The 16,810-nt window shown below is 45.2% G+C and overlaps 1 protein-coding gene across 1 annotated transcript in view; it reads right to left on the reverse strand.

Moving 5' to 3' along the window:
• ppargc1a (peroxisome proliferator-activated receptor gamma, coactivator 1 alpha) overlaps window positions 1-6,421 on the reverse strand; it is a gene marked incomplete at its 5' end in the record, with an annotated part of 34,562 nt that extends 28,141 nt beyond the window's left edge. The window contains 2 exons of the mRNA XM_079216246.1: window positions 3,483-3,662; window positions 6,374-6,421. Coding sequence (XP_079072372.1) covers window positions 3,483-3,662; window positions 6,374-6,421 — 228 coding nt within the window. The remainder of the gene's footprint in view (window positions 1-3,482; window positions 3,663-6,373) is intronic.
• Between the last annotated feature and the right edge of the window lie 10,389 nt (window positions 6,422-16,810).

The raw sequence follows: 16,810 nt of genomic DNA on the forward strand, positions 1-16,810 counted from the left end.
AACAGGGACAATAAGGGTCTCGGCTGTGTGTGTGTGTGTGTGTGTGTGTGTGGTGGGGGGGGGGGGGGGGCAAGACAATTCCTTGCAGAGCAGAGGGTCGATGACTTTGTGCGCACTCCTGTTTCAGCTCACAGGCACGCCGATCGCCAACAAGTTTGTGAGCTAATCTGTGCTTACACGTGTTCGCAGGGAAGGAAGAAAAAAACATTTCATCACAACATGTTTCATCAAAGCCTACTAAAGATCACCCAATCAATCTAATCTGCCTTTACTTAAATATAAGCGCCTAAGCATCTGTCCAAAAATGCTCAAACAAGCGAGACAAAGCAGGATGATGCCTTACAAAGTCGGTGCCAACACACACTCCGCATCCTGTTGGGAGCAATATAAAGAGCGTGCGTGGTCCACATATCATATGTGCGTTGCAATATCTGAGTAATGCCTTGAGCCCTGGCATCTTATTTTACTACCTGCAAAGCCCACAACCTTTTACTTCCAATCCATGAGCTTTGATTTGGGCTGGCACGAGTCCAAGCGTTTCCTGGTCTCTACATTTGTCTCTTTCATTACCCATCTGTCCCCATGTCTGTCGGCGTGTCTGTCGTGTCATCTGTTGGCCTTTCCTGTCTATGGCTGCGCCTCCCTTTGTTTCGCTTTTATCTATCTGCCCCCGTCCCTTTGTCCCACCTGTCCGTCTATCGTCAGTGTATCACACAACTGGACAGGTACAGCAGCGATAAAATCTCAGAGGGGGAACTCTGTGCCAATTTTCTTGCATAATCACTCAGACCTGTTCATCTGTATACGTGCGCTGTGGCTGTACCGCATCCCAGTGCGGCCGCCACCGGGACGTCTACATCGGAATCCGACTGGGCTAAAACTAACAGGACCCGTTCCCATCAATCAAACGGTTGAAGCATGACATGAAATCTGAGTGGAGTCCTGCGGTTAAAAAGGCTTTGGGTCACGCTTCTATGCTATTATCTTTGGCAGTACATTGGGAACTTATTGGAGTAACCACCCCTTAACAACTGCAACCCGAAATAGACTGTGGACTTTCACGGTCGGCCCGTTTTGAAGAGGTGTCAAACACACGGTGCCAGGAGCGACAGCTATTATGTGCGTGTGTGAGTTACAAGAGGGGTTGGGGGGGTGTACCATTCCCCACATTTCTTGTCAGGGACAGTTGGGACGGTGGCAGGGAATGGAGCAAAAGGCCAGCCAGGGGACAGCTTGTGATCTCAGAGTGCATGTTGCTTATACAGAACACATGAATAGATCGAAACATGGGCTTATTTACATCCAAACAAACGCTTACACTGCTTATACAGGGTGTAAACAGTGTAACCCCCCCACCCCCTTCCCTTCATTACCAACTATGCTTCAGGTCCCAACTGCCCAACCACAACAAACTCTGCTTACTCATTTGCTGCCGCCTGTCACATGGAGCTGCAGCCTGAATACAAGCCCCAGTCCAGAGAGAACAGTAGGTGTTTGTCTTTCTTCCTGAGCTGCAAATCATTCCAACAGTTGACTTACTTGAACTAATGAAAGCCGGTTCAAACTTCCAGGGAGCACGTTGGTTGATGGGGACTTTTAAAAGAGGGGCCTCAGCGTGACAGCTGCACCCAGCTGTTACACATGTAACGCGTAGCAGGCTTGATCACCTGCCACGCGATTTTTATGATTACACGCTGATTTGTTAAATTGATGTATACGTTCGAGAGGAAGGGAAAATGAAAGAAAACAATGAGTACACACTCGCAGGCTGTAAATCTGCCCGGTTATTAACATGTTCTCTAATCTTAAACGTTTGATTGGTTGCTTCTCTGCCCTGTGTAGAGGCCAATCAGGGGGGTGCAGGAAGTACAGCTGCAGCCCCAGCTTTGTGATCCTTGCCGAGCGGCAAACTTTCCCCTGTCAGATTAAGTAGGATTAGCCGGGTCCTGCCGTATGATGAACTGAGCACTTCATATGGTGACTTGAAACTTTCCAAAGATGGAGAAAAAAAATTCCTCAGTCAGGGAAATGCATTACTTGCTTTGAAACCTCAGTTTGCACTGCTTGATTCAAAGCCTTTCCATAACCTCAGCATAATACAATAGCTGCTGGCTCGCTCAGTGTGTGAAAACATCACTCGCTCACTGCAATGTACAGCATTCGTTTGGATGCAAACACGTGCGCTGGTGTGCATGAGCATGTGCCGATGCAGGCACACAAAATACAGATTGGGAGACACAGCTTCTTGCTCAGAGCTAGTTCCCTCACCAGGGTCCTCAGTGGGTGCTAAGTTCCATTGTGTTTTAAAATGGCACACACACAAGCACATGCATACACTCTCATTGGTATTTTTATCCATCCCCAGGGCCACTCAGTGGCTGTAAGCCATATCACTCTCAGACGACAGAAGAGCCACGGTCACACCAGCTAGTACTTAAGGCGCCCCTTTGTGTGTGTGTGTGTGTGTGTGTGTGTGTGTGTGTGCGTGTGTGGGGTGGTCAACAGAGGTAGAATGTGTGGTGATATAAAGAGACTCTGAAAAAGGTGGCAGTGGTAGAGAGGAGGTGAAACGTGGAAAGAATTCAGTCTGTTATCAACTGTTGCGTCACGCACACACATTCACTCACACACACACACACGCACTGAGACACATTCATACACGCACAAAAGACAAAATAGAGACCCTGAAAACGTGACCACATGACAGGGCCATAGGCACACGCACTGCCCTCTCAGACAGGGTTTTTGGTCCCGAGGCGAGGCTAAAGCATCCAATCTCAGTCTTTCTTGTCTATCTCTGGCACTGATAAAGGCTTATAATGAACTGGGGACTGGAACTCAGTCCCAAGACCGATGGCTTTATGGCCCTGGCCAGATCATCACCCTCTGTGGACTTCGTTTGTCACCGGGTGAGGACAGCGAGAGAGGGAGTCAGATGGAAAGAGAGGAATGGGAGGAGACAGAGAGAAAGAAATAGCGAGAGAGAGGAGGAAGCAAAGATTAAAGTTTTACACTCCAACCTTTGAGAAGCGTTTTGCAACAAAGCCACCATGTCCAGAGTTTACTACCGGAGCTTTCTCTCAGATGTGTGCCGCGTTACTCACTCTCGGCTGAAATAAACGCTCAACGTTTTGATAAGAAGGCTAGGATGCAAACAAGGGAACAAAGGTCTTCCTGGGCTTATCGTTCTTCAGGTTATCTCTCCTTTTGTACTTCGGAGCAATGTAAAAGCGTGTTTGTAAACTGGTAGCGGTTGTACATTTTGTTTGGCTCGCGTACGAGATGTGCGCATTGTAATCATTCCAGCTCGCTCCTGACCCCTGGGAGAGCACATGAGAAATCACTTACGGATGCAAAGACGTTTCATAGCACCACGCTGCTTAGAAACAGCACGTTCCCATGTTATACATATTGATGAACGTAATGAATATGAAAATATAGAGATGCTGGGATTCAAAAAACATACTGCAAGCTTTACTTACCTCAAAAAGATTGGCTGCATCGTTGCCATACTGGGTGGAAATAATCTCCGATTGGTCACTGTACCATTTGAGGCCCCCCAGGAAGCTGTCGGCATCTAAGTCACTGACATCCAGCTCTGAGAGGTCAAGTTCAGGGAGGTCTGGGCAGAGGGGCTGGTCTTCACCAACCAAGGCAGCACACTGGAGGGAAAAACATAAAGGAAACAACAAGGATGGTCACACAAAAAAATCACATCTATTTCATATGCAAATTAGACAATACATTCTTGGTGCCAAGTTTGAAAACAATGGGGGAATCCAAATCTGGACATCAGACAAAAGTCTTCTGAACACCTGCTGTTGAGTCCGAAACAAAGGAAATACATACGTTTGTAAGACATTCAACGCCTAAGCTTCTCATCTCTATGACCATTTCAATTTCACATTCCCTCATTTGATGGTTTGGACTACATCTGCCACCTTCACCAAACTGCTTTTTCTTACAATGTCTCTATTGATTATTGTCAGAACAGTTCTGCGGGTCAGCTGATTTTGCACAACAACCTGCAACCTGTTTCCGCTCCGACCCGCACAACAGCGTGCCCTCCCACCATCGCTCCCCGAGCACCGCCGTAGGCACAGGCCTGCTAAATGCTGCCTGTTGACATTTTGTTATTCATCAGCCACTTTTGTGTAATCGAGCCCATGTGTACTGTATGTAGCAGCTGTCCCCGCTTCCTCCCCACGCTAATCATCAGCTGCAAGTGAGGGGGCTCTGGACAGGAAATTAATATGTGAAAAGGTGTTTTGGTGGAGGGCAAAGAGGTGGCAACAAGTTATGGGGCTTAACTGATTTTGCAAGATGAAATATGTATAATACCTTCAGTACAGTACGATCCCTATTTATAATTGTTGCACAGCATTGGTTGCTTTTGTCCAGAGAATGACAGCCTACTCACCATTATGGATAATGCACTCATTTTAGTAGGAGATCTATAGTCTGATACATACAAAAGGCAAAAACACAGCGGAGTCCAGGTGTGTTTACACTCCGACTGTGCACATGCAAACCCAACTGGCTCCTGTCTAATAGGAGATACGCTCTTATTTGTGTAGGAAACACCGTCAGCCGATATATGCACGCCACAGTTTGGCCTTAAGACAGATAGATATCCTCCGACGAAGCCGCGAGGTATTTGACCCGCAGCCTGGCGAGGGATGGGAGTCGGGTTCGGCTCAGGGCAAAGCTGGGAGACGGAGGCTGTGCCAAGTAGGAAAACCCGGCCAGACACCGCTGTCACAGCTCATCCCGTCGTCGGATTCGCACCAACGCGAATGCTCGATGACTTCGACTATGATGAGACAAATCCGTTATGTTGCGACCGCAAGAGCGAGGGGGACAGATGATCCAGTCTGACAGGGCACGGAATGAAGAAGAAAAAAAGGCAAATATGGTCGCAACGATGTGGGGGATGTGTTGAGGCTGGACGTCCTGTGCACAATATGCCCAATTATTTTCATGGACGTCTTGGTGGACTAATGAAAATAGCGCCGGCAGAGCGACAAGCCGGCGCTCCGGTGATTTACGCACGCCACGCACACAGAGCACCTGCTACGGGAGATTATTAGAGGAAGTACTGACGTCCTGGACGAGTTGAAAGCGCGAGATTCCATTATAGAGTCTACGTGCATGCATTTCATGGAGCGGGTCGAAAAGGAAACGCGTACATTTGTGGAACTGACGCGGGCAGATAAAGAAGACTCTCTCTCTCTCCTGAAGCCTGCGTGGCTGAAGTGACAGCATGCGCATGCCCCGGTGATTAAAGTGCATGTGAATAAAACGCAATCCCTAAATCGTTTGGAAATAACACATCCTTACTTTGATAAAAAAAAAAAAAAAAAAAACACAGGCAGCTTTCTCTCTCTCACATTCTCATCATCACGCAGCGTAATAACAGCAGCTATGCAGCCAGACTGCAGTCACATCGTGTCGTTACAGAGAAAACCTCTGAAGCATCACGGATGGTGACTCCTGTGCGGACAAGTACCTATAAGTAATGCCAGGTACACTTTAATGTCTACACGCTTGGCGGACCCGGTAAATTAGGAGGAGGGGGACGAATACGTATCCCTTTGGGGTGCCTTAGTGTCTGTGTGCACTTCAATCAGAACGCTGGAAAAGGTCAGAAATATGTTATTAAAAGACGACGGGAGCTATGACTTGGTCAAAGAGACACAACATTACGCAGAAGGTAAGAGGAAACTGATCAAGTCTGGCTGGATGCGACGCTGCTCTCCAGCCAGTGCCGGGATGTTGGCACACAGACGTGCCCGGTTAGTATTATGATGCTCCTGCGCAATGCCAGGTAGTCCTCCGCGTGGACCACCTTTGCTCTTGCCTTTGAACATAACATGCCTTCTCCCGACACAGCACATCAAAGGGGATTGTTATCGTCAAGGAATGTCATGCGTCAGCGAAATACCTGACTTCGAGACATTTCAGTCATTTGGGGCATGAAAACCTTCTCGGCACCGGAGCGCGCACAGTCCGCGGCTGGGAGGATATCCGCAAGCTTGCAAACACTCGCTCCGACTGAGCAGAGATCATATGGGGGAGAGCGCTGATCCTGAGCCTGTGCACGCGTTACGACAACTACATCTGAAATAGGGGGATCTGCACATCCCCTCCACTTGTCATATATTCCCGTGTTGTATATCCCCCGCATCCTCAACTGTGTCCAGACGCGCACTACAGCACCAGCACCAGAGCAGAGGAGAAGAGAGCCGTAGACTTATAGTGGAAATCACTGCCTCGGATAGTCAGTGTTGTCCAGCGTTTCCAGGTGGAAAAAAAAAACAACAAAAAAAGAAGAAAGTCCAGGGGGCTAGAAAGATGAAAGAAGTGCGCTCACCTCTAATTCTCTCCACACCGAGTCCTGGTTACACCTGTCCCACGCCATCCAGCCACTGAATGACGGCCCGAAAAAAAGAAAAAAAGAAAGAAAAAAAAGAAAAAAGAAAGAAATCAAGTAAAAAAGAAATCCACACACGCTTCCCACTCGCTCTCACACAGGCAACTGCTGCCCCTCGCCGAGAATGAACCGAGGGCACCTGTCTTACAACTGCTTTCCATCACATGACAAAGCTATTAAAAGTAGGCAGGGGAGTGACTCCGAGTCCACACTACTCGCCAGTGACGCGCGGTGAGCAGGCGGGGTCTGGCTGCGCACATAGTAAAATCATCTCCGTGCACTGCAAAAAATGTCCATCTTAAAAGCACATCATACTTTATCCATCTATACATACAGTATTATTTAAATATATATACAACAAATGCACGCGACCAATTCTGCTTGTAGATACACTCTTTTCGGACATTTCAACCAAACAAGATCTTGAAATGAATTCCAAATACTGCAGTTAAACTATTTTATTCATGGCAAATCCTGCAGAATCTTGATTTGAGTTAGAACTCAAACTCAGGATCTCAGCTTTGTTGTGAAATGTTTCACCAACAGAATAAAATGATTTGGGGAAAAACATGTTTTGTAGCAAATCTAACTAAATGGGTTTGAATCTGGTTTTGTAGTTTGCAACCATTAAACTAGAAATATGTCAGAGATATGCAGCCTTCGACATTCAGGATCAATGATATTTTAGGCGAGGTCCATTTGTCACAGAGTGACTGCCCATCGTCAGTCATGTATTCGGTTTGGATCGAGGGAGCAGATGGGACTTTACGGCACCTCGGAGTTTGGTGAACTGACGCCCCTGACCCTGTGCAGCTCCCCAATAAGTGACAGCAACATTTTCACAAGGCTGGTCCTGTAAATATGTCACCCTGTCTATACCGGGATTCCTGCACGAATGCGCAATAACCACAAGGAAATGTCATTCGTGCAAACAAATTATAACACAATCTCATCATGTCTTTCCAGGAAAAAAACAACATTAAAAAAACGTCAGCAAATGAAAATGTAGTGCTATATTAGAGTGGATGTCTACAACATTTAAAGTGTTTTTTCTTCTCTCCGCACTAACATGCGTGTAGGTTATTTAGCAATTTGTGTGAATAGCTTTAATTAAATCATTGTTCTTTCCCAAGATAATTTGTTTCCATTGTTTGCTCCATTCTTGAATTAACTCCAGACAAGACAGTAAACTTAAATGCCCATGTTTGGCGTGTAGAGTGTCAGAGTGGGTAATTCAGTCTTATGCAAAGTATTTCTTTGTCCATTCAGAGGCAATAAAAGGGACAGGTGGCAGAATCAACCATGTATACAGTGTCAACAGCACGTGTATAGGCAACACTACCTCGGCAAAAATAAAAACAAAAGCTTTGTGGACATTTCAAACACAGTGGGGCATCTGTTTGGGAGACTGAGTCCTGCAGCAAGAATGCTCTTTCAATGCCAAACGTTATTGTCTACCTCTATTCATACATTTACTTGAAAGATTATGTAAATTGTCATTGTCGCAAGGATTTTCTTAGCAAATTCATGAATAATGTGATTCTGATACGACACCGTTGCGTTAGATCTTTAACAACTTAGTTAGTTTCCTGTTTAGATGTAAGAATTTCACTCCGTGGAACTTGCTAACCCAGATCCAATTTTCAGTCTTGTAAGCCTATTAAGTCCACCTGAGCATGCAAGGAGCAATTGTCTCCCTAAATTAGTGAACCACATACAGTAAGTCTCATTAAACACAAAATTGCACAGAAACCTGTAAAACGGTTGTGGGACTGGATATGCAAATTGTGCAGACTGTGTTTGAGCACGCCAGTGTGAGTGCAGTGTGTGTGTGTGTGTGTGTGTGTGTGTGTGTGTGTGTGTGTGTGTGTGTGTGTGTGTGTGTTATGCTTATGGGTATCTGAGGGCATTTGTACCACTCAATCCATACATCTGCCTCTCCACGCGTGCCCAGAGATGCTACCCAGAAGCAACAGCGAAACCCGATCTGAGCAGGTGGTGTGTGCAGTGACCTCATAGAGCCCAGATGGACCAGTACCACGGAGACGTAATATAGGGGGGAACATGGGAGTGACATGCGGCTCGGTGGTGGCTGGCTCTGTGACTGCGGCAGACATAAAAACACTCAGACAACAGAGATTTAATGATGAAAAAGTGGTTAAAGTAACATCCCAGTCTTTATGTGGTGTTTATGTGTCCAACAGATGTAACCAACTGCTGGTACAGTAGCAACTGGTCAGATAGATTCTTCACGACTTGAGTAATAGCACCATAATGAACACAGACTTGCCAAAAAAAATAAAAGAGAGAAACAAATCTTGGCAGAAGATGTATGCTGGTAAACTATATTCCTCCCTCTCCTGAAGCGGCATGCGAGTCACACTCAAAAGGCTTATCTGATTGTACTCTTCATGCCAATTAAGACAACGGAAGCTAAATATAGGTATTATGTTATGATTTCCTTTCTTGAATGGCCTTTGATTCTTTTATTTTCTTTTTGCTGCAAACACATTCTTGCTTGAGGCTGGATATTTACGTGTGCTGTGGTAAAGATTTGTAGATATAAGAATCATATCAAAGGGGGGGGGGGGGGGAGAGGAGGGGTTCTCCCTACTGAAGTACAGGTAATCTTTGAAATGCCACAGCTTTTGTTTCAGTCGCATAGAGATGCTAATGAATGTGTAAGTGTGGGGAGACGGTCACAGACTCGTGCAGAATGAGAAATAGGGGATGCTTAGTAGCACCACATCAGAGGAGATATTTGGGCCAGTGCAATGCCGTCTACGGGGCCGACGTCACTGCGCTTTCGATCCATCGGCCACAAAGAATGACCTTGGGTCCTGCTTTCACACCGCTGTTGCATTTATCCACTCTTATAGATGTCATGTCGACAGGGGACTGAATCTATAGGTCGGAGTGCGAAAACTTGTTCACACCAATTTGATGCATAGCATGTTGTCATGTGACAACGGACCGGAGCGCTTGAAGCCCCTGAAAGACTTTGAATGTTGTAAACTGTAGAGCACAACCTTGCAGACAAATGTACTTCACCAGGAACCGTTACATCGCAAATCAATTAAAAGTGACTGTTGATTAATTGCTAAATGGCTCACAGCTCAAAAACAATGTAATGTGACAACTTTTCTGTGTGCACAGAGAATATGGCTCCACACACACTACAACCAGACCTGCTTGAGTCAGGGTTGTGCTGCTGGCATTTCTCAGAAAGCAAAGGGTCTTAATGATTAAACAATTTCTCCCAAGAGTCAGCTGACAAGTGGAGCTCTCAAAGCCAAAATGGGGCTAATCCATAGATAATTATCTTTGTTTGAATATTCTGACTCTTTGTAAAGAGTCTCCCATTTGCATACACAGTCTCCGATTGAATCTGATATTAACATCTCTGTTAAAGAGTTGCACGTGTGCCGATCCTGTGGTGGAAATTATGCCCACATGTTTGATTCCAATACAGTCGCCACAGTTTTTTTTCTGTTTTTTTAACAGTGTCGTTTTTGACAGTCCATCTTTACTCAAGTGGCTGTGTCTTGTTTTCCTTTTTCCATAAATTGTGTCACCGGCCCTCTGAGACTGAGCTGCTGCACAGTGTGTGTGTGTGTGTGTGTGTGTGTGTGTGTGTGTGTGTGTGTAAGGGGGAGGGATGATTCATATCACTTTGTTGCATGTCATTGCTCCCAACAGAATCTATCCTAGCATCTGGCCATTTAAATACATGGTGGCTGGATTCATAGGAATTAATTGAGGGCAGAGGTATAACAGAGTGTTACATCTAATCATTTGTTGTCTCAGACTGTTAAAAGACGGCTTATGTTTTGTTCTCCCGCATGTCATTTGATGTGCTTTCCGTTCTTTGATGCTCGGGTGATTTCTTTTCCCCTTGACAAGTCATATTGTTTTCTCCTTATTAGGAGGAAGCGGAGGAAGTGGTCACATTTCACACTAGTCAAACGCTCTACAATAACATAGGATGTAATGCCATACAAAACGGGCAGCAGGAAATGTAAGTGGATACACAGTGCAAATGTAAGATCTGATGTGGTGTCAAGTAATCACACAGAACCGCTTTAAAAGTACTCTTTAACAAACTAATTTGACTAAAGTCTACAGTTTTAAATTGTTTGTTTCTCCCTTTTTCTTCTCAGTGCCACACGAAGATCTCTCACTAGGTCGGTCCATGTACTTGGCCTCCATAGGCTCCTAACTCATGCATTACAGGCCACAAGACAAACAGTGTGATGCCACAAATTACGCCCATGCTCGCCCTTGGACATGCGGTAAACTAGAGCGTTCTCCTCCTGCGAGGATTTCATATCTTTTCTCTTTGTCGTGCCCTTCAGAAAACCTGTCGCCTTGCCACCCTGCATGCAAGCGTGTAATCCTTTTCATCAATGAACTCCACTGTGTCATTTAGCCACTTTCGGGATGGCGGCTACTTTCCCCGCTGAGAGTCCAGCCCACATTATCAAGGCAAATGGCATGAAGGGGCCGGGGCCAGTTAGCCGTGGCGGAGCCGTGGAACTGAAAAAAGCATCAGCCCCATGCAGGGGCAGGTAAACACAAAAAGGAGCCTGGGGCGCAACACAAGACGATTCCACCCTCCCCGTCCTTACTCCAGCTCTGTTTTGGAGGAGCCGGGGGAAAGCGGCGGCTATTCCCCTCCTCCCCCCGCGCCACAGATGAATAATATCACGGTCACATGGTGATGCGAGTCGGAGTCCCCCGTCGGAGCCGTGTGTTGTGGGGCTGTTATTGGGCTTGTTTAAAAATCACCAGCGAGACATGCAAGATGCATTTGGAAAGCGGTGGCACAAAGAGGGTGAGCTGTGAGCACAGGCTTGGTGTTCGATGCCTCTTGGTGGAGAATTGTGCTAAACTAGCGCTCTGGGCAGGGACTTGTTCGGCACTTTGTGTTTTGCTTGGGTATAGCGCTCACCAGCCAGGAATATTAAAATTCATGGACCATGAGGGTCTGGGTTGCAAACACACATACATAAACAACACTTAAAATGCTACATACCCAAACTTTGAAATTGCTGTAAAATTGCAACAGATGCCACGTGCCCAGCAATGTAAACTAGAGGAAATGTGACGAGCTTGTGTGGAGGAGGTGAAGTAAAATATGTTTTACTCAAAGGGCACATGGAAATAGTGCTTGTTGTCATGCTGAATATCCAGTAAGGCACTTTTGAATATTGAATATACTATCAAATGTAAACCCATTGAGTCAAAATTCATGTCCTAAAAATCCCTAATAGTTGCAGCTGTGTAATCCAGTCAATACACAGACAATCAAATAATTACATATTTTCTGACATGCTCACACTTACTAGATCATGTTTGGATTGTGAACTGCTTGTTTAAATATCTATAACGAAATTCATGTTTTGACCAAAACAGCAGCAGGCGTCTAAATGAACTCCAGAATGTGCAAAGTACATTAATGAGATCTCATCACTGACTACAGGCACATTTTGGTGCATCTTTCTGCAAACTGCAGAAAACCTCCTGTGAGTCATTCGGAGGGCCCAAAGCACAACAGATGTTGCTTGATTTCTAAAATAATAGAGAGACAGGGCTGAATACCTTGACAGTGCAGTCCTTATGTACTCTTAGCACTGGAGGAGCGCCAGGGAAGAATTAGGTCAGCTGAAGTGCATTGTGCCCTGTGGAACTCCATGTTAAAACAGCATCAGGGGAGAGAGGAGGGGCAGAGGTGTAGGGGGGGAGGTTGGTGACACACAGGTAGAAATTTCTGGAGCAGCACGGACGTGTTTTTTTTTTTTACCTAACTCTTGTATCATGGAAACGTGAGCAGAAACGTTACACCCCTGAGTCCAGACTGCAGTCTAATTATTTTGAGCAATGAAAAGAGAAGGGAAAGGGGAATGAGAGAGAGAGAGAAAATGCATGCGAATTGCAATTCTTTCATACAGCCTGCATACGGGGTGTGTAACCACAAGCCTGAAAAAATCCTTACGGCACAATAAAACTGATTGTATCATCACCTTTTTTCCCCTTACAGGGTGCATTTCTACTACTCTTCACATCACCTCCTAAAAGGAGCATGTACAGTGCTGGAGTACATAGTGATGGGGGGGAGGGGGAGAAAAGGAAAGCGGAGCTGGGATGAGAGGAAAGAAAAGGCACAGTCAATACCCATTTTTGCCAAGGCATCCTCGTGAAAAAAGAGCAAAGAGACAAAAGGAGCAGATGGATGGAGATGGAGCTAATGGTGAAAGAGAGTGTGACAGGGAGTAACAAAAGCAAGAGGGAGTGAGCCGCTGTGAGTGATAGAAAGATTTGGACAAAGACAGGGCATGAATTAGAGGCAAATATGGAAGGAGGGGAAGGAAGATGGAGGCTAAGTACAAGGAGGAGTGATTGGGGACAGGAAGTGTGGACTTTAACAAAGGGTTGAGAACGATGGGAGGCTAGCATCCACCTCGCCATGTTTCATCACTCATCTGAAGATAAACCAGCTCCCTGTCCCCGTCGCTCGGGCTGACCCCGGTCCCCGCTGGCCTCCCTGTGCCGTTCCGACCACCTCCACTATCTCGGCGTTCATCTAATAGCTACCACCCTCCCCCGCATATTCCGGTCACGGTCTTAGATCTTCCTGCTTACGATGGGTATCTTGCTCACACGTGCTACGTATTCATTTACAGGAAGGCCTCGGTTCTCACATACATACAAACGCACAGATTCGGCCAGTGCCAACATGACCTCATTGCCCCTCCCTCATGACTATCATGTTTCGGAAATGAAATTGTGTGGGAAGAAATAATAAGGTGCAGATGTGACGATGACAGAAAGTAATTGGTTTTGATGTGTGTAAAATGGTGATTTCAACTGGACATGATATTCAAATGACTTGGCAGCCACCCATCAACATGAAAGTGTGTGTAAGCAGATTGCAGATTGTGCTCAGCAATAATGTTGGCTTTTCCTCGTGAGTAGGCAATGTCAGTGTTTTTGGCAACTAAAGTTTTTTTTTTTTCTCCAGTCAAATGTTGTTATGCCTCCAGGCATTTCCACTTTCTGGATTTCCATCACTTATTTTTGCCGTGATATCTGATGTGGCCAGTGGTAGAAATCAGGTTCAAGATGAATCAGTACACCCCGGCCCCGGCCGTCCCGTCCCTGCAGCCTTCTCTAAGTCCCTCCCATAATCCCTTGTTGTTGGTTTTGTGGTGCTCTGTGTCCACCGGGACTGTCATCGCCGCCACAATAAACAGGATTAATCAGTGCTGGCATTGGGCACTTTAGTCCAGATGACGCGTGTAATTAAGGAGTAATTGGCATGTCATCTGTACATGAGAAAATATGACATGCGCGAGCTAGATGTATTCATCGTGCCGCCCGGCAACAAGCAGCGCTTTAACAACTGTGTCCTCAAAGGCTTTTCCTTTTTTTTTTTCCAGAGCGATAACTTCCTTTGCACTGCTGACACTCTGGCTTCTTTAACGTCTTTATTCACCCTGCAAACTCCCTTTCATTGTAATTCACTCCCTTATTCATTTATTTACATGCTAACACACTTAAACACTAATTTGCTAACTTATTCATTTATTTACATGCTAACCCACTTACTGCCGCTTGCATTCAGCAACTTATTCATTTATCCACATCCAGGATGACACAGTTACTTTCTTGAGCATTTATTTATGCACGTAGGAAGTCACTTGCATTCTCACTTGCTTAATTAAGAGGCCCCTCTCTTTTCACTTGGCACAAAAGGTTTATGCAGCTCAATATATACTGTGGCTGCACACAATGGGAGATGGCCAAGATGCCCTTTCATGTTTAGGGTCATGCCGGCTGCAACAATAGGTCTGAACTGCCCTTATCTCTCCTTGTAAACGTGAAGCTCCGGGATAAGTCAGAGCGCAATTTCATGGCTCATGTGGGAGATGGTAGGATGAACATAACTGAGGGGAGAGTTTTCGTATTTGTCCTTGCGCATTCTATTTCCTCGGTTGTTCGGAAAGTCAGAAATAAGAACAAAAATGCTTCACCATCAGGCTTTAGGACGATGGTTCATCTAAGCGTAGACGCATACCTATTTATTATTACTTCATAGTTACTTAGAGCATCCGCAGCCATTTGTCAGTGTAAATGCAATTTTGAATTACATTACCTTCAGAAGCAACATTAGGAACGGCAAACTGGCACCGCCTTCTTTTTATAAATTCAATTGACTCGGGGAATATTAAAGGCGTGCCAAAGAAAATTATTATAATGGATCATACCTCTCATTTCTGGGAGAATGTTAAACATACCAAACAAACTAAAGAAAGCCCAGCATCACTGAAACAGAGTTGGGGCTGCAGCTGGGCATGGAGCTGGTTCCAGGAGGGGTGAGCTTGGCAGGGAGTGAGGTCAGCGATGCACTTGGCTGGTAACCTCTGATAGCTGCTGGCTAATTTGCAGTATGCCTCCAATCGCAACAGAAAGCCGAAAGTCACGCTGAGGGGAGAGAGGGTGGCCATAACGGCAAAGCAAATGGCTCATAGAGATATCCCAGTTGTTTTTCATCACATCAATTTCACGCCTGTGCCGCCAATTTTTTTTTTTTTTCAGAAATGTGACAAGATGGAGACGGGGAGGAAAGAGAAAAAGTAGGAAAAAAGTGAGCGAGTGAAGAGAAGGAAAACAACGAGCTCGGAGATACATAAAGCTGGCAATGTTAATCTCAAGGCTCCGTTCCTGGCGCGAGTGATTGCTGTCATAGCTGTCTCCTGAACAAACAAATGAGAATATCTCCAAAGCTAATATCTACACTGACAATATTGTTCACCCACTTCTCAACTTATTGATGCAACACAGAAGTTCTTCCGGCAATTCAGTTGACTTGTTTCTGGTATGTTTGCAGGGCGTCAAAGTAAGTCATTTGTTTTTAGTGCAATAAGGCTTTGGAATGAATAAATGTCGACCTTACTGATCCTTTTATTGCAGCTTCCCACAAGCATGTCCTGCAGTGAACAAGTAATACAACCACAGCTGCTTTTACCTTTGCTGTGACGTTCAGGTACTGTGTATGTGTCACGCCTCAAAGGAAAAGTACTTGGTCCACAACAAAAACTTCCACTGAATTCCAAAAGGTGTTGCAGTCACCCGGTTTTTATCTAGGGTGCATGTCTGTTTATACAGGCTGAGATAGCGGATATTTAACCTCCCAATTGCTTTATGGTGTCTTGATCAAACACACTTTATAGCAGTTTGCGTAATTTCAGTCTTGTATCTGTTAGAATTTGATATGAGCGGTGTGCTTTGCTGCATAATGACTGAACAGTAAGGCATCAACTGATATCACAGCAACTGAAATTGAATACAAATGCGTTATTGCAGTTAAAAATCTGGTCAAAAGTACAGAAATGACTTACTTTTGTGAAACTATAAGATAAGTTTGGGTTATATGTAAGGACTCACGCACTGCAGATAAACAGCAGGAAGTCCAGGCCTGATAAAAACTCGGAAGATGGAGCGCTGGCTCGAGAAGGGAATAGTCAACACGACTCCAAACTCATTGGACAATCTTCCATCCAATATAATTAATGACAGTGCATTTTTAATTACCCCTGTGTGGCGGTAGGCGCTACAGCTTTTGTTTATTGAGCCCCACTGATACCCATATTAACCAAGTTAGGTTAATGATAGAGGTATTTAACTTAATAGCATTTTTATTACTCCCGCTAAGAATGAAGCAATTAATTAACAATGGGCGAATTAAGTTCCTCTCCTGTAATGGCCTACCAACACAGGACATCATTACCAATAGTCAAAATATTTCATAAAGCGAGGAGTCGGGTGGCAGGACGGCAGTGGGAACAATGAATATTCCCCAGCATACGTTTGATTTTTCATTTTAGACTGGAATAAATTATGAATACGGTCTGTCAGCGGACGTGTTGGTGGTACTGCATGCAGAGTGAGCCGCAGGATCAAAGATGCAGTACCTTAAATCGCAGATTTGACATAGGTGTCTGGCCCAAAAAAAAAAAGAAAGTTTCGGAGGACAATATGAGCAGGTGAGTGTTATTTGAAAAGATAAAGTGGTGAATTAAAGATGCACAGATAAATGAGAGGGCAACCAAAAGAGGAGAGATGGGGAAGCGAGGGAGAGGACTGAATGTTCAAGAAATGAAATCGAATAATGGACCTCAAAGACATATATAAAAGCGCATAATCTTTTAAGCTTGCATTTGAAGGTAATCTTCCATTAAAGAATACTAGCTGTTTCTTTGTGGAGGAGAAATGCAAAGACAGCAGAACTGATGGGGACTATTGGTGTGACTTTGAATAGAGAGAGGAGTGACTGAAATGGTGCAATTTTGTCGGCTCCAGCCGGCGTCGGTAAAT

Source organism: Taurulus bubalis (assembly GCF_910589615.1).
Source record: "Taurulus bubalis genome assembly, chromosome: 3".
NCBI classification, from domain to species: domain Eukaryota; kingdom Metazoa; phylum Chordata; class Actinopteri; order Perciformes; family Cottidae; genus Taurulus; species Taurulus bubalis.